The following is a 26,306-nucleotide window of genomic DNA, read 5'->3' on the forward strand; positions in this document are numbered from 1 at the left end:
TCATGTTTATTCCCAACTGCTCGTGATGGTTTTAACTAAGTGTTTTTAGTACAGCTCTAATTTGACTAACCCTTATCTGCTAGTTTCACAGAGACATGACCTAGGTATGATTGGCTCTGTCATAAAAGGAGAAAGTCAGAGCCCTGGCAGCATCGGAGTGTGGCGGGGAAACAACCGAGAAGATGCTTGTTGCATGACTCACTGGATACAGCTGGTGCTACTCTGGCCGGAAGCAAATAATGTGAGCACTTTCCTTAATCTTTTAGGATTTCGGTGTCAAGAAGAACCTTTGGGCAAAGTGGCCTCTTCGTGCAAACCTGGTATGCGAACTCCTCCCTCATCAAGTCCATCTGGGTGATGGCCATTAGTCAGCATCAGTTTTACTTGGACCGGAAGCAAAGCAAAGTAAGTGACTAGCCGAGGTTCTGTAGGAGTGAACTCCCGGCCCTCGTTTGCTCTCTGTTCAAAAGATAAGCATTCTCAGAAAAGATGCTAGCACACGGGATTTTGTTCTTTTAGTTTTTGTTTTTTTAACCTTTCTACCAACTGTTTTAATTTTTCTTACATTTAAAAAATGAGCAATATATAACCTGATTCAAAAGTTGTAAGATTTGACCTGGCTGGTGGCTCAGTTGGTTGGCGCGTCTCATATCCCGAAAGGGCGCAGGTTCAGTTCCTGCTCAGGGCACATACTAGGTTGCGGGTTTGATCCCTGGTTGGGGCTCGTATAGGAGGCAACCAATTGATGTTTCTCTCTCACATCGATGTCTCTCTCTCTCTCTTTCTTTCTCTCTGTCTCTGTCTCTGTCTCCCTCTCCCTAAAAATCAATAAAAACATATCCTCTCAGGATTAAAATTTTTTAAAAGTTGTAAGATTTGTCACATTTTTGGCATGCATGTATGTGTACATTGAGGTGATATTTTAAAGTTAGTGATTGGACTATACCATAAGAAAGAAATGTGCATTGTTATTAATACATTTTAGCTACAAAGCTTAAGTCTTATTTTTTTCTGAAATGTCATTTTAGTATATGCGTAAAAATTCTAAATTGTCCTCTGTGTTGACATCTTATTATATAGTAACTTAATCATTGTATTAATTTGAAATAGGTTTGACTGAGTGAATTCCATCACAATGTTGTATACCTTTTAGGCAAAAATTCCTTCAGCCAGAAGTTTGGACGATATCGCGATGGACTTGACGGAGACGGGAACACCAAGGACCTCCAGACTGGTCACTCTGGAGGCCAAAAGCCAGCTCATCATGGCCAGCAATGGCAGCTTAGTCTCCTCAGGTAACAGTCTGGGTCAGACAGAGAGCAGGCAATCTTCAGTCCGTTTCACTTTGTTGTTGTAAACCACTTTTAAATGCATCTTTTAACCCATTATTTTGAAAATGACTAAACATATCAAAATTAGAGTATGCATCAGTGTTGAATAAAAATTTTAAACTAATTTCAAAAAGTATAAAGCTAAATTATAAATAGGTTGCCTAACTAACACTAGGTGCAAAGACAGTGAGTGCTTCGCCGTGGCCTGAAAGGACATTTCTCTCCATAAATTACATCAGCTTCTTATTCCCCCCAATATTTAGTTTTTGAAACAGACAGTAGCCTAATTCTCCATTTAATATAAAGTCAAATGTGACTGAAAGCTTTGAAGACCCCTCCCCTAAGCCCTTCCTGTGCAGAAATTCTGCAATCTGTTATCACTAAGTATACGTAACTTCGCTAAAATGAATTTTCCCGTGAAAATCCATTGTCAACTTGTGAACCTGAAGCACAGAACATTCCTTGGCCTTGCTGGCTTGCTTTCTCAAAGAACATTCTAAGCAACTATCTCCCCTTCTCACCTGCTCAGAAAAAATAATTTTTCCTTGGGTGTGTCTAAAACATTAAGCATTTTATTATTGCTTCTGAAATGACTGAGCCAAAACGCCAAAGGCACATTTTATTACCAGGCTACGCTTGATGCCCAGAAGCATGAGAGAATGTTCTCCAGTTTCCTTTTATTATGTTCAGAAACAAGGAGAAAAGAAATAAACTCTTTACTAGCAGGTTTGGCTTAAAAACCCTTTGTCCTTTAAAAAGGAAGGAAACATCCCTTGGATAAACCTTCCCTACCTCCTTCCCCCTCCCCCAGGTTCTCAAGACTCAGAAGTTAGTGAAGAGCAAAAGAGAGAGAAAATCCTTGAACTCAAGAAGAAGGAAAAGCTGTTGCAAGAAAAGCTCCTGAAAAAAGTCGAGGAGCTCAAGAAGATCTGTTTGCGGGAGGCTGTGAGTCTCTTCTGTTTGGGGGGCTCTTCAAATTGTACTTGACAACCCTGGCCAGTGCTTATTGTCCCCTCTCGATTCTGTTCTGTTCTACAGGAGCTCACAGGCAAAATGCCAAAGGAATACCCGCTGGGCATAGGTGAGAAGCCACCTCAGGTCAGAAGGCGTGTAGGCACCGCGTTCAAATTGGATGACAACTTGCTGCCCAGTGAGGAGGTAAGAGCCCAGCTCCGGCCTTTCTAGGAGGTGGGACAGAACAGCCGTCTGCTGAGCGTGGTGACTGTTCCTTTGGTTTCAGAGTTACTGCTGTGCGTTTTTATCCACCAGTTGAGAGTGATAACAAAGACCAAATTGAATTCTTTCTTTTACACACAGTCCAATTAAAATTGTTATTTTTCACCATGTTTCTCTTGCAAACATAGAGAGGGAAATGTTTATAAACCGAGAAACGTAAGAATTAAAAACCCTGACATTAGACTCTTCCACTTAAAACTAAGAGCCAGCCTTGGCAAATACTTTTCCCTCTTTGAAGTCCTAATTCTCAGGTCTCAGTTCCCTTGTCTACAAAATGGGGTGCAATGGCTGTTTTTCCCTCCAGGGGACGCAAGGAGTATTCAGTGAGAGAACGTTTGCAGCCCTCGGGTGTAAGAAAGTGCAAAGATTTGTTGGCCGGCCTCGAGTATACTCTCCCGTTGCTCGCTCTCGCACAGTGCGGCCTTGCCGATCCTTACAGAAATCTACCCGTCCTGGCTTTAGAAAATGGTAGCGGGTGCCATCAATAAAGCGTGAGCTTCGCTCTGTATTGAGCGCTCACTGTATACCCAGCTCTGAACTAAGAAGTGCACATATACTTGTGTAAAGTAGACAGTACCTCCATTTTACAAATGAAAAGAAACTGAGCCATTAAAAACTTGAGCAATGTGTCCTGGGCCGTGCAGCCAGGAGCCCCCAGGACGGGGGATCAAAGTCAGATTTACGTCTGTAAAGCTGCGCGTGTGAGGTCAGCGCTCTGCACCTGCGCTCACGTGGAGCGGCCCTTCTTGGAAAATGCGGCCTTTACCCAGCCAACTGACTGAATGAGCGGCCGTTCCCTTCTCTGAAAAGGAAAGAGGGTGGGAAGTCTGTGGATGGGAAGTAAGTGGATGAGGGAGGATTGTCTTTTAAGAAGGTGCTGAGGGTACTCGGGCAGTAAAACAGGAAGCTTGGATTCCCAAAGAGCATCTGGTTTGAGGGCGCACAAGAAGTCTGGCTTAGTACCCAGGACACGTGAGAGTGACTGTGTGTCCATAGAAATAAAACAGCATCGTTTTGTAAATGCAGGACCCTGCTTTGCAAGAGCTGGAGAGCAATTTCCTAATACACCAAAAGCTGGTGGAAGCTGCAAAGAAACTTGCCAATGAGCCAGACCTTTGTAAAACCGTGAAGAAAAAACGAAAGCAAGATTACACGGATGCAGTGAAAAAGCTTCAGGAGATCGAAAATGCAATAAATGAATACCGAATTAGATGTGGAAAGAAACCTAGCCAGAAAGGCACCGTTATTTTACCAGGTTAGTAACAAGTCAGGCTTTTTGAGGCGCATAGTCAAGACTCTCGATGGTATGTAGCGTTTCCAAACCAGTTCATTTGGTGAGAGAGAAGAGAACAGGATTGAAAGTAACTTTCTTGGGATAAAAATGGTTCGGAATTTCAGTCTTACAAGTATGTAAACGGGGTTCTCAGTACCATTCTCACTATCGTAACAATGCTGTACTACTGCACTGCTTTAATTTCCGGGATGAAAGAGCTTTCACAACAATATTGGTTCATGATAAGACAGGTTCACCTTTAACTGACCTGATATCATTGCAAGAAACACATTTGACAACACAGAGTATTAAGAGAGCTGGGTCCTACCGGGTAGTTTCCCAGAGGTTTTTAGTGCAGGAGACCATACAGCTGTTTAAGGATCTATCCAACTTGCGTGGATAGGAAAGAGTTCTTACAGTTACTGTCATTTATGGAGGCTATTTAAAGATGTGGGCAAATGTTCATACTATAACATGAAATGCAGAAAGGCAAGATACAGAATTGTAGCTGCAACATGATCTCAACATTATATAATTTTGTTCACACAAAGACTTATTGGGAAATATTTTAAAATACTTATAGCTGTGGAATTTCAAGTAACTTAATTTTTTTCTTAACAGTCTTCTGTGTTTTCAAAATTCTCAACATTATGTATCTAAAACTTTCATATTCAGAAAAAAAGTAAACTGAAAATCTCATTTAAGTAGATTTCAGGTCCAGTTGGCCTTACATGTTTATCAGCATGGTCTTTAGCCTTGATCATTGGTTGAAACCTGATTATATTTCTTTGATTCCAAGAAATCTTTTTTCTACATTTAAAAATCTGTGAAATTGGGATAAATCTTTATACTAGGTGGTGTCACAGTTATGATTGGCAGTAATTTTTTCTTTTTTTACTGGGAAATAAAATAATTATACAGCTTAGATTTGACAAAATGTGGTAACTAGATTTGAAGCGTCCTCGGGTCTGGGGCTGATGGCTTTGGAAAGTGAATGCCCAGACATCCGCACACGGGTGTTAGCCGACTGCAGCTGGAGCACTGAGGATGGCTTCAGCTCTGCGTGCCGGCTCCAGCTGGCCTTGGCGGTGGCTGTGTTCTGTGCTTGCAGGAAGGGCGATTAGCAGTGCACTTAACTCTCATAGCCATTTGTTGAGGCCCATTCCTCCCAGATGGTGCAGGATTCAAGTGTTCTCAACAGTGACCGACGTTTGGGCAGCAGCTGGTGCCAATGGTTGAGCATTTACCCTGAATAGATTTTTTTAAGTGTGTCTGACAGCTGACTATACTGGCACGTTGCCTTCTGGCTCTACTGTGCGTCCAATTAAGAGACAGTCCGCCTGGCTCTGATAGAGATTAGCCTTGAGATTGGATGGGGAGGTTCCCTTCATAAGGCTTTGGGGCCTGCACTGAGGTGTCACGTTTGCCTGTAATCTTACAAATACTTGACACTAGTAAGAATGGTTTGCCAAAGCAGACCAGCACCTCTGAGATGCCTCTTTTTGCTAAGTACGTTTTTTAGCACTGACGGGCACCACTAATATTGAGAGCACTGTGGGCATTTCCAGCCACCAGAGGCCTTTCACCAGAACAGTGTGCAGGTGACACAAGGAGAAGTATAGCTAATGTGTGGTGAGCACGTGTCCCGCGCCAAGAGCTGGGCTAAAGGCTTCACGCACGCTGTTTCCTTTAATGTTCACCCTGGCACTACTCACTGCGTGCTGTTTTATCCCATTTTTAAATTGAGCCAGATGATGCTCAGAGAGATTAAGTAATTTACCAAGATTTGAACCTCGGTCTGTCTAATTCAGTAGTTCTCAACCAAGGGCAATTTTGGCCCCCAGGGAACATTTGGCGATGTCTGAGCATTTTTGATTGTCAAAACTGAGGGTGGAGGTGCTGTGGACATCCAGTGGGTGGAGGGTGGAGATCCTACAAAGCAAAAGACAGCTCCCCCCAACAAGAATTATGCAGTCCAAAATGTCAGCCTCTCACACACTTGAGAGATCCTGGTCTAACTGCAAAGCTTATGCACCTCAAAGAGTCCACACCCTATTAAGAAAAGGCCCTTTCTTCAGGAGAGGGGTCTAAAAATAAGTTACACTAACTATAGGTTCACACTCAAGTGTATGTTACATAACATTTAGCATTTATGACATGAGTGGCATGATTTTTCTTTCCAGTTTGTAGATTGTAAACTCAATGTGTAAAATAAAGTTTTTGTCCTGTGTAGAAGCTAGATTGAAAACTAGTTGAAAACCAAAATTTCCTTGAAATTTGTTTCATTTTAAGAAAGAGTCTAATGTAATATTTATGCAATATGTGAGATGTTTACATCTTCAGTAGTAAATGGGTCCATTCTTATAATAATTAATTATCTTAACATACTATAGTTGCATTTATCTAACTAAGATGCACTGTACTAGGAATTGCTTTGTTAAGTGTATAAATGCAGAGTTATAAGTGTATAAATGTTAAGCGTTAGGTGTATAAATGCAGAGTTATACTAAAGGCAGCCATTGTTATTCACAGAAGACATAATCCCCTCAGAGAGCAGCTCCTTGTCCGACACTACCACCTGTGACGATCGTAAGTAGCTCACCTTTTTTGGTTTAAAATATTGGCTATTCTGAAATAATAAGATAATTTTTTAGTTAACTGAAGACTACTTATTCTTTAGAGAACAGTAGACTCAGCTCACTTACACTTAGGCAGAAAGGTTGGGGAAAGGGGATTACAGTGAACTTCTGCACAGGTTGGCATCAAATACAATCCCTATAAATTGCATGACTTTGGGAATCAGAATACTATGGCGTGAGTGAGTGAGTCTCTCAGTAAGGATTTGCAAGGCTCTGTAGGATTTTTTTAACTTTCTATTGAAGTAATTATATCTGCATAAATAACACAGAGTCCTTCACCCAGATTCTCCCAGTGCTGACATTATATGTATTTGGAGTCCAATATCGAGTCAGGAAATTGTAGTGTAGACTGTGCTGTCGCTGTATTCTGGATAATTGGGAGCTTGTTTTATTTTCCTTAGGAAGAAATACACATTTTAGAAACTGGGTTGTATGTCACTATGTCGGTCCAGTTTCATAGACACAAAGTTGTGTCTGCGGGTTGTGTTGCGTCACCTGAGTTTGTTCCACACGCTCCATGGTGGAGTGTATTTTGGGTCAGGAGACACAGTGTTTCCTTGTAATCCCTTGGCTTAAGCAGAGGAGTGACTCTCTCTGACGGGGTTTAAGCACTTTGGGGGAGCCCTGACCCCACTGCGTTACCTCTCCACCGGTTTATGGTGAGTGACTTGCGCCATTTCAGACCTGTCCCTTTGAGCTGAGCTTGGGTCATACTGGCCGTTCCTCTTTGGAACTACAGACATTAGCGGGAGACACAAGAAGTCTCCAGTCTCTCAGCGTAAATCAGTTGCACCACTTCCAATGACAGGATGAGCCTCCCATCAGCCAAAGAGGCCTAAGAACTTTAAAAGTAAAATTGATCAACTTCCTCTTGGCCCCACTGGGGTTTTTCTGTATAAAACTTTCAAAAAGCTATAGTATCACCCATTCCACTGAGTAATTTCTTTGCTCAGAGTGGTACCCATTGAATTGGCAAAAGTTGGACCAGGCCCCACAACAGCGTTCATTCATTTCTTTTTTGTAGTGTATAAAATATAAAAATTAATTTCCTGGAAGTCATGTGCTTCTAAAAACATCCTTATTGGAAGAACACTTGTTGGCCAGCTCCTCTCACTTCTCTCCTGGGGTGCGGCACAGTGTTTCCCGACTCCCTCGCTTCCCCCCCACGCATTCATCCGCCCACTTGCTTCTTCCAGCCAGCGACCCCTTCACTCTGGCTGGGCAGCGGTCCAGCTCAGTGCCTCATTCTCCAAGGATCCTTCCCCCCAAGTCTCTGGGCATCGAGCGGATCCACTGCAGGAAGTCGTCCGTCGGGGAGCAGCTGGTGGAGGCCAGGCCGCCCAGGTGAGACTCGCCGGCAGGAAGGTGATGCCGGCAGCCTTCAGGTCTTTTCACCAAAATGGTCCACCCATTTTTGTCTCATCCTGTTTATCCTTTCAGAAGGGGTTATTTTGTAAGGCTGAAGCATAGAATCTAATCTAGTTATTTGTGGTGACACAAGTAGAAGTATTTTTAAGTGCTCTTTTAAATAAAATGTTTGGCTGTTTCCTGGCATTTAAAGATTTACATTAAATTATAAGGGCATTAATTATAATCTGAATTTGGGCATAGTGTCCAAAGTTCAGTTTTATAACCCATGCATCAGGAAACTGTCATTAAATACCATTTTGCCCAACCAAGTGATGGGGCTGACTTCTGATCTTTCAAATAAAAACAGGATTTCAATTCATTGTAATCTGTAAAATAGATAATACAACTTTTTCTCAAGTGTCTCAAGTAAAAGTTACCAGGGTAGTAACACCAGATTTCAAAATGATGACAGACCAGTTATTTCCAAAAATTGGCTGCATGGAGTAATACTGATTTTTTTAATAGGACCTAAGATAAGATTGCCAACTGTTTACTTTGCCTAATCAGAATGTTCAAATAGCGCCATCATTTCATGAAAAAAATTACATATAAATATCAAAAAACACATCTGCCATCATCATCATAACAATTATAATATGAGGTGAAGTTAACATTTATTGAGGACTTACTGTATGCTGTTCAGACACTCTGCAGAGTGCTTTAATGTATATTAATGAATTTAATCCTCACAACAATTCTCGCAGTACTGCTACTGTCTTTGCCCTGTACAGATGAGCACACCGAGGACCAGAAAGCATAAATAATTTGTTGGTCCATCCACTAGTAGATGTCAGAATTAGGATCTGAACCTAGGTAACCTACTCCAAAGCCTGAGATGCGATTTTAGTCAATATGTTATACCGTATCTCAGTGAAAATGGGATGAGTCTCAAAATAAAAGAAGATTAGTTAGATTAAATAACTTTTCACTCATGAAAGTAAAACCAATACTTGGTTATATTTCTGATTTGTCGAAGACCAAAGAAAACCTTTATCACATATGAGCCCCAGCTTGTGCGTTGGTATTTAAGAACTGTTGCCTTAAACAGTAGAGATCCAAGTGTCTAGAGCTCTATGGTCAACATAATTAAAAGTAAATAAAATTAAAATTTCAGTTCCTCAGTTACACCAACCATTTCAAGTGCTTACAGTACCATGTGCCTAAGTCTGTGCGGGAGGGCGGCACAGATCTAGCACGTTTCTAGCACTGAAGAAAGTCCCATTAGCTCTGCACAAGTATAGGCATTTTTACACAGGGGGAAACAAAGCTATTTCAGCACAAGGAAGAATTATAACTAAGAATCATTACCTTAAAAATTATTAAGCCCACATCCCCAATAGCTTAAAATGAGCTTGCTCTTTGACGCAGTAATTTCATTTACAGGAATTTTTCCTGTTGAACTAAGTCAATATAGGATGCGCATTACAGCATTGTTTATATTAGTGACAAATTGAAAGCAACCTAAATGTATTGTTTAAATAAATTATGGTAAATCCTTACAGCTACGTGGTCATTAAAATAATATTGTGAGCAAGTATTAAGCAACATGAAACATTAGATATAATTTTATTATTTTATTTTTATTTTTTTAAATATATCTTTATTGATTTCAGAGAGAGGAAGGGAGAAGGAGAGAGAGAAACATCAATGATGAGTGAGTCGTCATTGATCAGCTGCCTCCTGCACACCCCCAACTGGGGATCGAGCCTGCAACCCGGGCCTGTGCCCTGACCAGGAATCGAACTGCAATCTCCTGGATCCTAGGTCGATGCTCAACCACTGAGCCATGCCCAGCAGGGCATTAGATATAATTTTTAAATTTTTAAGTAGGTTTTGAAAGAGAATATACAGTAAGATCTCATTTTTTGTTGTTAAAAAGTATAAGTGCTTATAAGTATATATGCTTAGGAAAAATATCTGAAAACATTTAGTATTGACTGGCTGTATCTAAGGTTCAGGTTATGGACATTTAAATTTTTCTTTTTTATCTCTATCTTTCAACTTTTTTGCAATGAACTTGACATACTTTTGTGATAAGTAAAAAGTTAATCGGAGTCATTTCACTTAAATTCTCCCTGTGCTGGGAATTGGGCAGAGGACTTAAGGATGCCGCCTTCTAGACCAGGGGCCGGCAAACTATGCCCACTGGCCAGATCGATCCTAACACCTGTTTTTATATGGCCCATGAGCTAAGAATGGTTTTATATTCTTAGATAGTTGGAAGGGAAATCAAAAGCAATACTATTTTGTGATGTGAAAATTATATAACTTTGAATTTCAATGTTCATAGTCAACTTATTCACTTGCACATGGTCTGACTCGACTTCCAAGCTTCAAGGGCAGACCCGAGCAGTAGAGACAGAGCCCCTGGCCCACAAAGCCAAAAACACTTGCTGTTAGACTCTACAGAGAAAGGCTTGCTGCCCCTGCTCTAGTTGCTTTCAATCTGTTTTATTCAGCACACGCTTTTTAAAACTCTTCTATTGTTTTCTTCATACTTATGACTCAGAGAGTCAGAGCGCATGGACTTCCCTAAAACTCACCCAGCAGCTCCCAGACGCCTTCCCAGTTTCTCCCCATGCGCCCTTTCCTTCAGCTTATGGCAGGTTTGCCGGAGATGTTGGCGACTCATCATTTCCTGAATTTTTCCTCCCATCACAGAGAAATGCTGTCGACACACAGCAGCCCTTACAAAACCCCGGAGAGGCGGCCGCAGGGCGGACGAAGCATGCCCACCACCCCCGTGCTCACCCGAAACGCCTACAGCAGCAGCCACTTAGAGTAAGAGCGCTTCCCTCCCGTCCCGCTCGCTCTGTTAACATTTGCTTTAAGGTCTTGTTTTACTTTGTTGTGTTTTGTAATCATTTTAAGGGACTTTGAGCAGCAGGCCTCTATTTTGCATCTACATTTTCTACCCACAGTTTCACATATGCCGGCAAAGAAAATGTATTATGTTTAAATCGATATTGTATTTTTTTGTACCTTAATCTTTCCGGCCAGATATCACCATTTGTTAGGCAGTAGTGAGATTGAAGATCTCACCTGGAGGCATTTCGAAGTGTTTCCTGAAGGCTGTGCTGGCTGTTTTATAGGTGCTGTATTCGGCCCCGCAGCAAGCCTGACTGTAGATGTTAGGACCTGGTTTTGTCCACATCACAGAGGAGGAAGCGAGGTTCAGAGAGGTTAAGCACCTGGGCTGAGCTCACACAGCTGGGAAGCGAGGCCGCGGTGCAGCCGCTCTGCCCGCGTGTCCCCTGCTGCTGGGAGACAGGACCCGCGGGACTGGGTGTGTTTTTTCCGGCTTTGATGCAAGTTTGCATCAGCAGTTTATCTTCCTGATTCTCGAGAAAGGCCGTGGGTCACACGGTGGACGGAACCTGGTTCTTTTCCCGTCTGACCGTGGCCGTGGCCTGTGCATAAACCAGTGGGCTCTGGTGTGCGGTCAGCTTTGGAAACTGCAAGTCCTGCTGCAGTCCAGCGGCCCGGCCGTCCTTCCCCGTCGCGCGGTCCCCTCTCCCCTGCTCTCTTACAAGGTTGTCCTGCCCGTCTTTCAGGCCCGACTCCTCATCGGAGCACCGGCGGCAGCGGAGTGGCAGCCTGGAGTCCCAGTCGCACCTGCTGCCGGAGCCGGACTCCGACCGGCCGTTCTTCACCCTCTGCAGATCCCAAAGGAGCAGCAGCACCGAGGTCCTGGACGACGGGTCCTCCTGCACCAGCCAGTCCAGCGCCGAGTACTACTGCGTGGCGCCCGCCGCCGGCCCCTGTCACGGCGCCCACACCCTGGACACGCGCGCCAGGGGCCGGAGGAGGGCCAAGAAGCAGAGTGTTTGCACCTCGAACTCGGGAAGCATGCCCAACCTTGCCCAAAGGGACAGTCTGCGGAACGGTGTCTACGCCAAGAGCCACGAGCAGCCTCTCTCCAGCTACTATATCACCGGGTACCCGCCATACGCAGAGTGTGACCTTTATTACAGCGGCGGCTACATCTACGAGAACGACACTGAGGGACAGTACAGTGTCAACCCTTCCTACCGCTCCTCGGCCCACTATGGGTACGACCGCCAGAGGGACTACAGCAGGTCCTTCCATGAAGACGAGGTGGACCGGGTGCCCCACAACCCGTACGCGACCCTGCGGCTGCCCAGGAAGGCCGCGGCCCCCGAGCGCATCACCAAGAGCATCCACAAGGCCTTAGTCGCAGAGCACCTGCGCGGCTGGTACCAGCGGGCCTCTGGGCAGAAGGAGCAGGGCCACAGCCCGCAGCCCAGCTTCGACTCGGACAGGGGCTCGCAGCGGTGCCTGGGCCTGGCCGGGCTGCACGTGCCCTGTTCTCCGGGCAGTCGTGCGTCTTCCTACTCTTCAGGTGAGAACACAGAGGAGGCGCTTGCTACCCGGATTTAGCTTACCCCTTGTGCCTACCCAAAACCACGCACCTCAAGGATCCGGAGGCCAGTGCCCAAGGTCAGGAGAGGAATAGCCATGGGGTGGACCCACAGGGACAATTGCCAGCTTAAAAATGGTTCCCTCCAGCTCCCCAAAGAACGCAGTCCACACGGGCCTGATGAAGCAAGTTGTAGATTGAAATCCAACAAACATTTATCGCTGCCCTACGTTAGAAGCTTCACATATTTTATTTTTTCTAGGTCTTATGTTGACAGTTACAGCTCTTAAACGTGTTCAGGTCATTGAGGTTTGATATATTAAAAGAGCAGACTAAACCCTTCAGGTATTAAGAAAACAGTTCACCTCCTTGGCTGTTCAGCACCAGGAGTCCCATCAGCGTGAATGCTCTGGTGCCTGCTCACGGTACCATAGCTGTGATAGAAGCTGGCATTTATTAAGCACTGTTCCTGGAACCGTTTCTAGAGCTTTGCATGTCTTGACTCAATTCAGTGAATATATCTAGTCCGGTTTACGGTTGATTTTGGGGTTTTCAGAGATGGCTTTGATTAGTATTTCCTTCCTGCACTGACGTGGGCTCCTAACTCTGCTGACATTTGCGGTGGGCTTACTGCAACCCCCCAGCTGTGCCAAGCACTTTAAGCAGGGAAGTGAGTGGAGAAGAGGAGTGTCTGTCGTCTGTCTCTGGTTTAATTTCTTCAGCAAACAAGCAGGCGCATCCGGGTGCTGGGGAGCCTGCTGGAACACTGCCTGGCCCGACGAGCTCTCACTTCAGGTAGCAGCCAGAGGAGTGTGTTAGCATTGAGCAAGTCTAAGAAATGGATGATTCTGTGAACAGCATGAGCACCCGAGGGCGTGAGTCTTGCCCCTCCCCCAAGCATGACTCTTCAGTGAGACACTCAGGGATTCCCGTCACGGCTTAACAGTCTGTGAAGACTGTACCTTTAAAAGTCTCATAAGCTTGTTGACAAGAGGCATTGCCATGGAGATTTCTATTTGGGTTTGAATTCCCTTCTGTTTGTGCAGGACTTTGGACTTCCGCTAGTGCTTTCCCGTCTATTACCACGTCTAGCCCATGAAGAGGCTTCTGTAATTATTTCTTGTTGTTTATGGCTCCGATCGAGAGAGCACCTGTCTTCCCCTGGAGTTCAGGGCATTGCATGAGAAACTCTCAGAAGCCAAACCTGGGCAGAACTACAAAGAGAGATCTAAGCAGTTAGGGCTAGATGCACGTGGACGGTCGTCAGGGCGCAGGGCGGGGGTAGTGCCTCCTCAACAGCCGGGCCGGGGGCAGCGGGTGGGACCCAGACCAGCAACACTCTAGGTCGCTCAGTTTGGGGCAAAGGTGAGAATGGAGCTAGCACGTCCTGATCTGGACCCGGTGTGATACCAGCTGGATACCGGCTGGATTTGGCCCCACAGACCAAAAAGTACCATTTTCTAAGGAATGAGAGATACGGAATAAGGGTTCCCAGATTTCCTTTTGGAATTTCCCTCATTCCTGTCTATATTTTACAGCTACAGAAATGTATTACAGCAGGCATGCATCCTTCTCATGCAGAGATAAGTTCTCAATTTTTTGCCAAATGGTCAGGGATTTGTGGTTCCTTCCAGCCACCTGAAGGCTCTCTCCTGACTCGGTTTCAGTAGTAATAACAGCCTCTGTTTATTGGCACCTTCCCGTGTGCCGGGCAGCACGCTCAGCGCTTTATATGCGTGCGGCGTTCCGCACGGTGAGTGTTGGGTTTGTTAACTGCATTGTACCGCGGAGGCCCTTCTGGCTGAGAGAGTGTAAATGACCCTGCCCACGCCCCAAAGCTCAGGAGCGTGGAGTGGGAATCCGTTCCCAGCCCTGACATCTCGGCCAGCAAGCCTCCCCGCCCCTGACCGAGACTGCCGAAACGTCCTGAAGCCCAAAGGAGAGAGTGTCACAGCTTTGGGTCAAAACCTGGTGGCATCCAGGGTTTTGGAATGTGTTTGTCCCACACAGGTGACACGTGCTGGGATGGTGAGAGAGAAGAGGAGGTTGGTGCCCGGAGCAGAAATGAGGACAGCTGGAAGGACCCATGAGTGGTGCTGGTTATTTGAGCCTTGGATGACCAGCGTGGCACTGTGGTCACCTCTGCATCGAGGCATGGAGCAAGACTGGTCTTAGAGAGAGGACAGCAAACGCCCAGTGATGAGGCATTCACTGGGCTTTGCTCCCAAATTATGCCCTTGCCTCATTCCAGGCCTGCCCCTCAGTAGAACTAAATCTTTTCCTCCTGAAATCCTTTCTGTACTAGTTACCTCCCTCCTGTCCACCTCCTTATAAAGGCAAAAAATATGCCTTGATCCTCTAGTGGCCTGTGTTGCCTTTGGCTAAGGAGCAGTCAAGTCCCAGCAGCTCGACTTGGGAAAGCTTCCTAACAGCCTCCAGGAGACCCAGTCTTCACCTGAGCCCCTGGCACAACTGAAGCCTATGTACCAGCTCCGCAGCCCATGGAAGATTCTCTCCTTACACCCGGGGTGCTTTAAAATAGAATGTCTTTTAATTAACCTCATCCCCGTTAACAATAATAGCTGTCGTTTATTGAGTACTTACTCAGTGCCAGGGACAGTGCTAAATATTTCCATGCATTACCTTGTTTAATCCTGGTGTAAGATTATATTATTACCCCACTTTTCAGATGAAGAACTGAGGCTCAATAAGGGTAAGCTACTGGCCCAAGGTCACGGCCAGTAAGTGACCACTCTGGAATAGGAGCTTTGTGGATTCCAAACATTGGTTCTTAAGCTCCATTTTGCAAACGGCTGATTATAATGTACATGTAAATGGCCAAAACAATTTTCACTTTAAATATTACCACTAATTCTGCCTGTTTTTCCATTTTTATTTCTAGTGTCATCTACAAATGCTTCTGGGAACTGGAGGACCCAGATAACAGTGGGACTTTCTGAATACGAGACCTCAGCACATCCTTCTTACACCAGCTGCTACGGCAACATCTATAATCCTTTGCCCTCTCCAGGCAGGTGAGGGAGCAATGCTCAGAAAGTCTAGTAGCCTGTGCTTGGTCAAAAGAATCCAGGAATCCTGTTTTATTTTATGAATGCTAAATAATCTAGCTCAAGAGTTGGAAAACGATAGTCTATGGGTCAAAACCAGCTGCCATCTGTTTTTGTAAACAAAGTATTGTTGGAAAACAGCCATGCTCATTCATTTCGTATTATCTACGGCTGTTTTTGCACTATGAGGGCAGTGCAGAGTAGTTGTGAGAGAGACCAAAATATCTGGCCCTTTAGGAAAAGTTTGTTGACCCCCTGTCTAGCTCGTTCACATGTGACCCTGTTGTTAGAGTTCTGTACATTAAACTCTGTGTCTGAAGGTTTTGTTTTAATTGCAGTACTTGAAACTGTATAATTGGTTTATCTATTTAGACTCTTCTGGAACCTTGCAGGAAAAATATCTCTGCTCCAGAAAAACTGTTCATACCAAGATTCCTCGTGAACAGTTGGCGGCTTCATTTCAAACATTTGCTACGTTTTTGTGTCTGACCCTATGTTTATTAAGAAGCAGCAGACACAGCCAGCTGTCCCATTCATATAAAGTAATTCTTTGTAAACACTTAGAGGAAACATGTGAGAACAGTTTTTTAAAATGTCATTGTCAAAATGATTGCAAATTCCCAGTTACACATTTTTCAACCCTTCGTGTTGCACGGGAGAAGTTGAGTTTGCAGAGGTCATTTCTCCCTGTCACTTTCTCACAGAATATCACCCCCACCCATGGTGCCATTTTCTGGGGATTTCTAGAAAAGTTTAATTTTGCTTTCTTTAAATCTGATGCTTCAGGCATAGGAGACTCACACAGACTACAGTTGTGAAGGTCTTTATACTGGTGAACCTCAGAGGTCAGTTTCCTATGAAGCACTCAGTGTTAAAGCAAATTGGACACATTCACCCCAAAGCCTTATTTTTTCTTCTCCATCGTCAGCAGGAGTTTTTCTTGGCTTGAAATATTAGTCCAATTGTCTCAACTCAACAAAGGGTGTGCTCAAAATAGAATTTTAATGAAAATATACTTCAGAGTATGTGGCATAGCGTGGATTTCTGTAAATAATGCTGAGGGTGAGTTAAGAGCAAGAACTAAAATGACTTTGGCCCCAAATCTGTGCCAGATTTTTTTCAGTTCAGTTCTAATCATTTTGTACAATACATGTGCAAATAGTTTTCATGTTTATATACTATTTTAAAATTTTTATTTATTGATTTTTAGAGCAAGAGGAAGGGAGACAGAGAGAAAGGAAAGCATCAGTTGTTGTTCACTTCTTTGTACATCACTGGTCGATTTTTCTATGTGCCCTGACCGGGGACCGAGCCCATAATGTTGGTGTATCCGTATCGGGACAGTGCTGTAACCAACTGAGCTCCTTGGCCAGTGCTATGTACTTTTACTGTCCTCTTTTGTTGACTCGGTTAGAAATGATATAAAATATTCACTGTATAAGACAGTTCTAATAGTATCCTTACCACAACTCTCATGGACCCAAAGTGCTAAACACTTTTAGGGAGCATCTGTTCTTAGCGAGCCCGCCCCTCTATCCCAGCCCATCTAAGACGGCTTGATAGGGGAGTCTGATGTCAGGGGGCACAGTGTGCAGGAAACTGAAACTATTTAAAGATCCCTATTGTGTGCATGCACATGCTCCTAATATGAGCTCATTGTGGAAAATTGAGAAAATAATAAAGGGATAAATAAGTAATAAATAATTTACCCATAATTCCACCATCTAGAGATAACAGCTATTAACGTTTTGCCACATTTTCCCACTTTTCTGCATCTGTTTCTAACATGGTTGTAATGATACCATATATACAATTTTACATCCTTCATCATGTATGAAATTCTACATCCCAGTTATTCACTTAATATTATAACATAGACAGGTTTCCGTATTTTTAAAAGCTCTTTAATCCTTATTTTATGGGACCAGTATGATATTCCACTAATTAATACATCATGCTTTATTTAACAATTACCCACGAATGGTTTTTGGATTTTCTTTCTATTTTTATTTTATGTAATGCTGCTCCTTAATATCTTTGTACAAAATGTTTGTCTGAATTCCAGATTATTTCCCTAGGATATATTCCAATTAGTAGAATTAAAGGATTAAATTGAAAAGTATATTTTTTAAGCTCTTGCTTTCCAGAAAAATTTGCCAGTGTACCCTCCCAGCCACAGAGCTATGGGAGTGCTTATTTTCAGCTGTGTCTATTTAGGATTTTTTTTAATTATGGTTTTTTAAAATTATAACTTTAAAACATAGTTGGATCAATTTAACTTGACCTATTAACAAGGCGAGTATAACAGCAATATCCATAAAGCTTTAGAAATTTTGCCCTAAAATTGCATGTTATTGATGAAAACATAAATTTTAAAATAAGAGAAATTGGGTTTCAAGATAAAGATGAAAAACTTTAGACCTCTTAAGTTAAAGATTTGCAATGCTTAGCAATAGATCAGTGATTAGATCAATATAAATGAAGTGCATATTATTTACAGATCTTCTCCAGGTCTTAATACTAGAGAAAGCTACACAATTTTACCAAAAACGTTTTTTTCTTAGTATGATGTGGTATAATTGTCAGCGGCATAAACTTTCCAAAATTAGAAACGTTGAAGTCTCTTGTGCCACCTAGTATGTAACAGAGTCTTGGCTCTGCTTGCAAATGGTGTTTTTAAATAACTTCTCTCTCGCTCCCTGTTTCCCATTCCCCTTCCTCCTCGCTCTACCTGTCACTAGGCAAAGCCACAGGCTTCTGTCCCAGAGAGCGGTTGTGTCCCCAGAGAGGCGACCGGCTCTGGGCTCCCTGTCGCCAGGGGCCGGCCGTAGTAAGTAGCCGTGTGCCGCTCGCAGCGGGTGAAGTTAGGGAGCCTGGCCTCGCCCTTTGTCAGACCAGACGCTCAGCACCTGGAGTCACGCGGGGTTTCTATCCAAAGCTCTTCTTCCAAAGGCTTCTTATTCCCGTTGCTAACAGGCATTAAATTTCAGATAAAAGGAAATCTACTAACTACCTAACCTATTGTGACCTGCTACTACGAGAATGAGGTTATGCTTCTTGGAATGGTTTGTGTAATCGGATGCCCGCGTCTGGATATGCACCCAAAGATGCCTATGATTTTTATGTATGATGTTGTTTCCAATTTACACTTGACTCACATACCATAGGGATCTAAAGTATGTCCCAAGGTGCCCCTGCCTCCCTCTAAATATATTCCTGTATCCCTGAGGAAAGCATCTGACATATTCCCTTAATTGGAAGAATACTTAAAGTGTGGCTGTCAAAAATACCTTTTAAAAAGTTAAAAATATGACTCTCACATAAATGGAAAATGGGCATGTGTCAAAGATTTACTTAACTCATTAATGAGAGAACTAACATAATGGTAAAGTCTGTTCCAAGAGAATTCAAGCGACTGTATTCAACACACTGAAAGAGAACAGCTGGAGTAAGATCACAAACCAGCTAGTGTCCCACAAGGCAATACAACTATAACCATAATCTCTTTTACTAGACAAAAGTCATTTGTTAACATCTAACTGGACACTAGGTCCTAGTCCATGGTCAGTGTAAGTCAGACCCGTGTCTATGTCTAGAGCACTGGGTGCTTCCACGTGGCCTGCAAGACAGGTCCCACGAGGCATTGCGAGAACAACAGTCAGATTTTGCCTTGTTTCCAAGTTTTGAATAATTTTCTTAACAGTGCTTTCTACTAACTTCTTTGAATGTAGTGATTTTTGTACTCTGGGAGCAAAAATGACCACAAGTAGTAACTTTTCTGGTTTCCTTTCATAGACAGTACACAGAGACCAGTCAACTGGACAGCCCCGAGGGGAGCCGGCTGGAAGACGGCCTGGAGAGCAGTGAGCAGAGGCTCTTTTGGCATGAAGATTCAAAGCCCGGGACATTAGTCTGAGCTGGGCTGCACCTCTGACCAAGCACTGCGTTCCCACACTAGTGTGCCTTGCAAAACGTGCTCATCTTCCCAGAAGGCATCAGAGGTTGAAAAGAGGACCTACATTGCCCCAGAAGTGAACCCCACACTGAGCCCCTGCAGGACAACCTGCCTCTCAGAGGCCAGGCACTAACCTGGCAGGGCAAAGGGCGGACCACATGTTGAGCCATTGCCCCGGGAGGACTCAGCTTTCTCAACAGCAAGCACTTTTTAAGGGAATAAAAGTTGTTGAAGGCAAACCCAAAACTGTGAAAAGTGCTTTCAGGATCTCCAAGAGAAGAGAAGGGCGGGAAATTTCAGAGCACAATTCAGAATGATGAGAGGAGGGCAGCCAGAGCTCCAGAGTCATTGCTCAGCATCCGAAGGTTTGGATTTGTGAGCTGACGACAAACGACGCTTTTTCTACATGGACATGAGCAATCTAGACAGTATTGGAAAATTACTTGAAGAGAAGCTGGATTTTCATGAAGTTCTGAATGAGTGTAAATGTTTTTAGGATTTTATAAAGAGTGATGGTTTTCATAAGCACCATAAAATGGGTTCCAGAAAGACTTATAGCCATAGCATCCTGTAATAAAAGTTCATGGCGGGCTGGGCATAATGAAGCAGGCCACTGAGTGTGTGACAAATGTGCTTGGAGGGAGAGTCCTCTGAGGTACAATATCGCCGAGCTCCTTGTCTCTTTCTATCCCAGTGGCACGATGAGCTGTTATCCAGGCTGTTAACTCTCCAACTTGGCTGTCATTTGAAATGGCAGACTTGATATGGAAAGTTTTCTGATCAAGAATTGGAAAAAGTGTTTTGAGGTGATATGGAAAGAGCCCAAAACAAAATAAAGAAAAGCCCCCCACATCATTTTAGATAAATTGTGTGCCTTAAAATGGTGACCATTAGAAAAGTCAGATATTGTCTGTATTCCACAGGTAGTTCTAGTCACCAAGTGACAAAACAAGATTAGTCATTAGAACAAACACAAAAACTCTAAGCTGCGGTAGATTTCATTATGAGGCTAAAACTACCTCATACTTTCCGTGGAAGAACTAATTAGCTATGGTTTATGGCTGAGTGTTTTTTAAACAAATATTTCCGTACTCCAGATCTTCTTTGTCTTCTTTACTCTGCTTGAAAATTCCGTAAGAGGTGCTCCTCCTCCTTTTATACAGGTTTCTTGTTTATATTGTGACCAGAGCAGTTTCTGAGCAACTTTTTGGAACATTTTCTATCTATTCCAAAGCGTGTGATATTCACATAAAGTGGGTTTGTCAAACTGGTCCTGCGTCATTTGTATCATTAAAAATGAAGTTTGGGGGGTAAATTTGGAACAAAAAAAGACATGCAAAAAAATAACTTATTCCTTTTGCATATTTGTATAGCATTCTAGGAACAGAAATGCCCTTTTGCATATTCTTTTACTGTCCTGACTTTTTAAGACCTATTATTTTTTTACATAGGTCAATAAACTAAGAGTGTGCTACTGAAAATGTTCACGCATTCTTCCATTTATGTCCGTGGTTCATACCAAGCAGGTTAAGGTGCTCTACTTCAAGTGACCATGTAGGACAAGATTGCAGATTCTTAGTTACATAATATAAGTATTACCATATTTATTGACTTCAAGATGCAAGTTTTTTACATTTACATCTCTGAAATCAAGGTGCATCTCTTGATTGATGGCATGTTCTAGTTGAATTGACAGTGTTTTTTCTTTCTTGGTGATGCATAAAATAATGCTGTGTCTACAATAAGTTGTCTTAGAGTTGATACAATACCGTAGTGCGCTGCCTCGCTGATGGGAATTTTTAGGCTTTCCAGTCTTGCGAATATTGGTTTTTGTAACAGGTAATTCATCCTAGTTTTGCCGACTAGCAAACAGGTCTTTTAAATTCAAGAAAATATTTCACCTGACATATTTTTGTCCTGCACAAAGGGGAGAGGGGAGTGGGAGATGAAATGTAGGGAGAGCTTAATATTTCCGAGCAGGTATCGTACATGGAAATGGCCTTTTCCTGTGCAAGGCATGGTACACTCAGAATTGGAAGTGAACCTTGAAAGAACAAGTAGAGCTGGGCTCCCAAATGGGAAAAGATGGTGTAGAAATGAAAGCAGAGAGGGCCTGCTGTGTGACAAACCCCAGGTCTTTTTTAAAAACATCTCTGAATCACTTTATTGTTATGTTTATTAATACCCAGAGAGTGAAAATGTGACAGACGTAAGTTTTCCAACATGTAAGTTTCTTTTTCTATTACAAAATATACTCCTGGTAAAAATTTTAAATGCACACACCAAGCAGACATAACATAAAAACGTAATCGTGCCCTATAAGCCAAACATTACTGGATATAACAATTTATTGTATATTAGTTCAGATTTTTTTCATGCATATCATCTTTTTGTTTAAAATACAGCATCATATTCCAAGTACAGTTTTACAACTTTTTTTTCACCTAACACATCTTGGGCCTCACTCAGTATCAATATCTATCAATCTACCTCATAAAGATTTGTGCTGTGTTTTACAAGGTGGATTTAAAAATTGCCTTACCTTCCTTGACGTTTAATTTTCTTTGTATATTTGAGAAAATTCTTCAAAATTCTTCCTTATGTTTATAAAAGCTTAATATTATTCATAATAATAATTCCAGAATTGTTTTAGATGAGTAGTTCGGCCTGTTCTTAGGAACAAAGGTTCAAACTAAAGCATTTCCTCACATGTCAGTATTCAGGAACTTTCAGAATTAGAATGATGACTTGGGAACAGGAGGAAAGTCTGGATTATTGCCTCGAGTAGGGCTGCTTCTCGGCTGTCAATGGTGGAACGACCAATTGTTTTAACTTTTAACCACTGTGGGTCTGTAGTTTTTTTAAAGTAAAATAAAAGTGAATCACTAAGGTAAAAGGTTAATTTTTTGAAAATGAATTGCTAGATAGGGAAATAACAAGCATACAAAAATACACATTTCTATTCATCGTTAGATTCATTTGAAATAAAACTGCTTGGCCAGGTTTCAGTCAGTTTCTCAGTGCTGACTCTCAGTCTCTCCCCTTGCCTTGTCCCCAGTTCCAGTAATGGAGTTGCTCAGTGCTCCGTTGGTGGCACCGACCGAGGCTTAGACAGAGGAGGTGCTGTGGTCCGTGCTTTGGAACACGGTTAGTCGCTCGTCCGTGTGAGCTAGCAGGGCACGGAGACGCAGGCCATTGCCAGAGAGAAAAATCTTAGCATGTGGAGTCCAGGAGACTGTCAGCTCAAAGCTTGTGAGGCCCTTGTCTCTCGTGCGCCTCACTCCACTCCTTTCCCTCCTCTGAGGTCTCGTGAGCCTTTCCTCCCACTCTGCCTCCTCTCTACCCACCCTGCCTGTCCCGCAGAAGCAGGTTAGCATGTGTTTTCAGTGTGTTCCAGGCCCCTGCTAAAGTACTTGACATGTTATTTGCTCATTTAATCCCCACAATAGCTCAGTGAGGAATAGAGTGGTAGTGTCTCCATTTTACAGATAAAGAATCTGAGAGTTAGGGCAAGTAATTTGCCAAAAGTCATGCAGCTATTAGGAGAAAAACAGGAAATAGATCCTAACTTTCAAACTCCAAATTCTAAACGACCTTGCTCCATGACAATTTTCCTGAAGTAAGGGTAGCAAACAGTGCTTTTAAAATGTATTAATGAAAATTTGAGCAGTACATGCCAAGTTCAGCATTCCTTGCTCATTACTTTCTAAAGATAATGGACCTACTTGGCTTCCATTTACCAGAGGCAGAAAGGCCTCAGTCCAAACCCAGGCCAGATAACCCTCACCCAGGACACTCCCTAGTCCTGGGTGCTGCCCCCGGGCCACATTATTTGGCCCCATGTGAGCTCATCAGTGGACCAAGAGCAGGTCTTCAGCTGTTTTCTCACCAATGAAACGTCTCACACCAGTGAGCATGCTTGTCACGATCGCAGACAGCCCTAGTGAACTGTACTGATCAGTAGCACTGGCCAGATCTGTTGCTCCATCCCCTCCGCTTGCTCAGGGCAGTGTGGCAACAGGAAGCCCACGGGCCCTTTTCCCGATGAGCCGGGAGCCCTCTCGGAATCAGCTCTATCGGGCGTGTGTGCTGTGGGCTTCACGCTTTGATCCTCAGAAAAGTGACTCAGAGGTTATTTCCCATTAGAACCTGAGCCCCCTGCCCGGACGTCCTGATAGCACGTTCAACCTCCTCTGCCTGTGGGGATTCAGCGAAAGTCTATCTTCCCTGCAAAAGAAAATAGGGAATATCCACCAAGACTTACTCTGGCAGTACTTTCCTGCTTCTTAACATGATTAGCACACACACAGAAACATGTTTTCCACATTTCTTTTTGCTTCTGAATATCAGTCTTGCTAAGAACTGTGCTGGGACTGGAAGCCGGCGAAGGCCGACCTGGCTTCTGAGTTGAGGGCAGTCGCCCCTCCCGGAGTGCCCGTCCAGAGGAGCCACGGAGTGGAGGGGCTCCTGCTTCCCAGCAGGGCTGCAGGCCTCTGGCCATCTGGGAGCGTGTTGCTGTGTCTGGAGCCTCCCAGGATTCGGAAGTGCTGCTGCGTTTAGGAACCAGGGGCGCTGATCACACTGCGAGGCCCGGCGACCCGCACAGCAGACGGTGGTTCTGCCCGCAGGGAGCCCGTGAGAGCCCTGGGTGACTTACACAGGAGAAGACCTGCCAGACTGTGTGCTGCCTTCCAGGGTTGGAAGCGGAGATTTCCCAGTTTCAGAGGGAGGCACTGGTGGAGTGAAGGAGACAGTTGTTTTCTGAGGCTGGAGGAGAGATTTATGTAATTTTTTAAAAAACCATATACCCAGCTGATATTTGAACACAAACTCGGTGTCAGTTGTTTGGTGTCCTTCCTGACAGCCAATGAGGGAGAACAGAAGTAAACAATTGGCACAACTTAAAATGATCATGAGCCCTATGAAAGCCAAGGGTGGTGAGAGAAGGAACGGATGTGGACAGTGCCTAAGGCTGGGGGGACACGTGCGGCCCTTTGGGGTGGGGATGCTTAAGCCAGACTTGAGGATTGGTAAGAGAAGATCCAGCTAAGCAAAAAGGAAATGAAGCTCTCTCGGGGCTCAGAGAGTGGCCTCAGGGCACCCTCCAGTGCCCCAAGCTCGGAGAAGCTCAGCCAGTTTAGGAACTGAAAGAATGGGACAGACTGCCGGTGACGAGATGGGGGTAGGAAGGCAGGCAGCGTTTGCGAGCTCTCACTGTCGCCGCAAGACTGGGAGTCCGTCTGTCCTCCGTCACTCAGTCCTTCCTTCCACTGAGCCACCCAGCTCCTCGCCCAGGAAAGGGGAGGAGGAGGGCATCAAAGGTTACCATGGCTCAGTTAATGCCCTGGCAGTGAGGGGCAAAGCTAATTTTCAAACCTGTCTGTCCCACTCCAAGTCTCATGCTTTTTATTAACCATGACATTATGGAAAGCAGTTACTCACCAGGCACCTCTCAAATGGAAACCAAGTAAAATAAAGGGGGGGGGGCAAACAAAAGGGCAGCCTGGGGCGGAAGGAGGTGGGAGGGCCGAGAGCGGGGGAAGCCCGATCAGCGCCTGAAAATAACCCGGGAGAGGCCTTCCAGGGCCGCCCTCCTCCTGGTTTCAGGAGACACCTAACGAAGGGCCAGCTGACAGCCAGCCAGAGGAATGGCCTCCTCGAAAGGACCGAGGACCGAGGGACAGGCAGGGCCGCCTGAGGGATGTGCTCTCAGAGGCTCCTGGTTAGGGAGCCGACCAGCAGGCAGCTTCCCATCCCTGCTCCCTCCCGGCACAAACACAACTTTCCCCGAAAACCCTTCTTTCCGGTGTCCCCTCCTCATCCTCGGAAGACGTGGCTCCGTAAGGGAAGGAGATCAAAGAAGCGGCAGCCAGAGCGAGAACGTGCTCATCAGGGATGGCCACGGGCCCCGGCTGGGCAGGGCGTCCGGCGCCTGCAATTACTCCCAGGAGCCCTCCTGGGAGCTGACAGTGGGTGTCGGCAGACGCCACCTCCCTACAGGGCAGTGGTTAAGTGTGTGGGCTTTGAAGTCAGGTCCCCCCCCCCCAGGCAGGCTCCAGGCCTGGAATCAGTCCCAGCCTCCTCACTGTCGGCTCCCGGGGCCTCAGTTTCCTCTCCACAGAGGTGTTTTGTGGACTGAACGAGATCATGTACATAAAAAGCTCAGCACAACATCTAGTCCCCAACATGTGCTTTATAATATGTTATTTCCTGGAAAAAAGCAGGTCCGTGATGCTGTTGGTCAAGATCTGGAAGGTGGGGTTCTGAGATTTGCGCTGCCTTAGTTTAGCCCCTGAAATGACAACACTATTGAAATAACTTATCATTGCAAAGGGCTGATTATGTCTCAGGCCCTGTTGTGGGCACTTGGAATAATTTTTTCTTATTTAATCCCTACAGCAACGTTGCAGTCATTAATCCCAAAGGAGAGCTCAGGGAGGGGAAGCAGTTTGCCCAAGTTACATATCTGGAAGGGGCCCGGATTGTAATTCACTGATGCATAAAACAGAAGCTTTGTAAGCGTTGAACTTGGCCACTCTGGGGCCCACTGTGGAGGGAGGCTGCCCCAGGTTTAACCTGAGGAGTCCAGCCAGTCAAGGTGTGTTTCTGACCTTTCAGCCAGAGCTCTCCTGCAAGGCAGGGACTTAGGGCAGGCGAGGTGCGCTTGTGAGAGCCCGAGGGTGAGAGCCTCCTTAAAATGGGCATCCTCGCTGCCTCATCTGCTTCACCCGGGGCTTGGTCCTGCTACTGGCTCAGAGAGGTATCTGCCGTGTTCTGTGCCTAAACATGCAAGCAGGCCAGCCAGGAGGGTGGCCAGATTTAGCGAATTAAAATGCAGGATGTCCACTTAAATTTGTAGCTCAAATGTTAAATTTTTGCCAATGACATATCTGATAAAGGATTAATATCCAAAATATATGAGGAACTCATACAACTTAACAAAAGGAAGACAAACAATCCAAATAAAAAATGGGCAAAGGACCTGAATAGACACTTTTCCGAAGAGGACAGAC

At 44.5% G+C, this 26,306-nt stretch overlaps 1 protein-coding gene across 3 annotated transcripts in view; it reads left to right on the top strand.

Annotated features, from left to right (window-relative positions):
* The window catches only part of FRMD4B (FERM domain containing 4B), a 304,300-nt gene extending 283,740 nt beyond the window's left edge, over positions 1-20,560 (top strand). For all 3 annotated transcript variants that reach the window (XM_081160523.1, XM_081160521.1, XM_081160522.1), the window contains 11 exons: positions 267-405; positions 1,154-1,295; positions 2,143-2,276; positions 2,370-2,489; positions 3,594-3,822; positions 6,373-6,429; positions 7,676-7,823; positions 10,551-10,670; positions 11,444-12,252; positions 15,173-15,305; positions 19,134-20,560. In XM_081160523.1, coding sequence (XP_081016649.1) covers positions 267-405; positions 1,154-1,295; positions 2,143-2,276; positions 2,370-2,489; positions 3,594-3,822; positions 6,373-6,429; positions 7,676-7,823; positions 10,551-10,670; positions 11,444-12,252; positions 15,173-15,305; positions 19,134-19,254 — 2,152 coding nt within the window. In that variant the 3' untranslated portion in view covers positions 19,255-20,560. The remainder of the gene's footprint in view (positions 1-266; positions 406-1,153; positions 1,296-2,142; positions 2,277-2,369; positions 2,490-3,593; positions 3,823-6,372; positions 6,430-7,675; positions 7,824-10,550; positions 10,671-11,443; positions 12,253-15,172; positions 15,306-19,133) is intronic.
* The last annotated feature ends 5,746 nt before the right edge of the window (positions 20,561-26,306 follow it).

Source organism: Miniopterus schreibersii (assembly GCF_964146895.1).
Source record: "Miniopterus schreibersii genome assembly, chromosome: 15".
Taxonomy (NCBI): domain Eukaryota; kingdom Metazoa; phylum Chordata; class Mammalia; order Chiroptera; family Miniopteridae; genus Miniopterus; species Miniopterus schreibersii.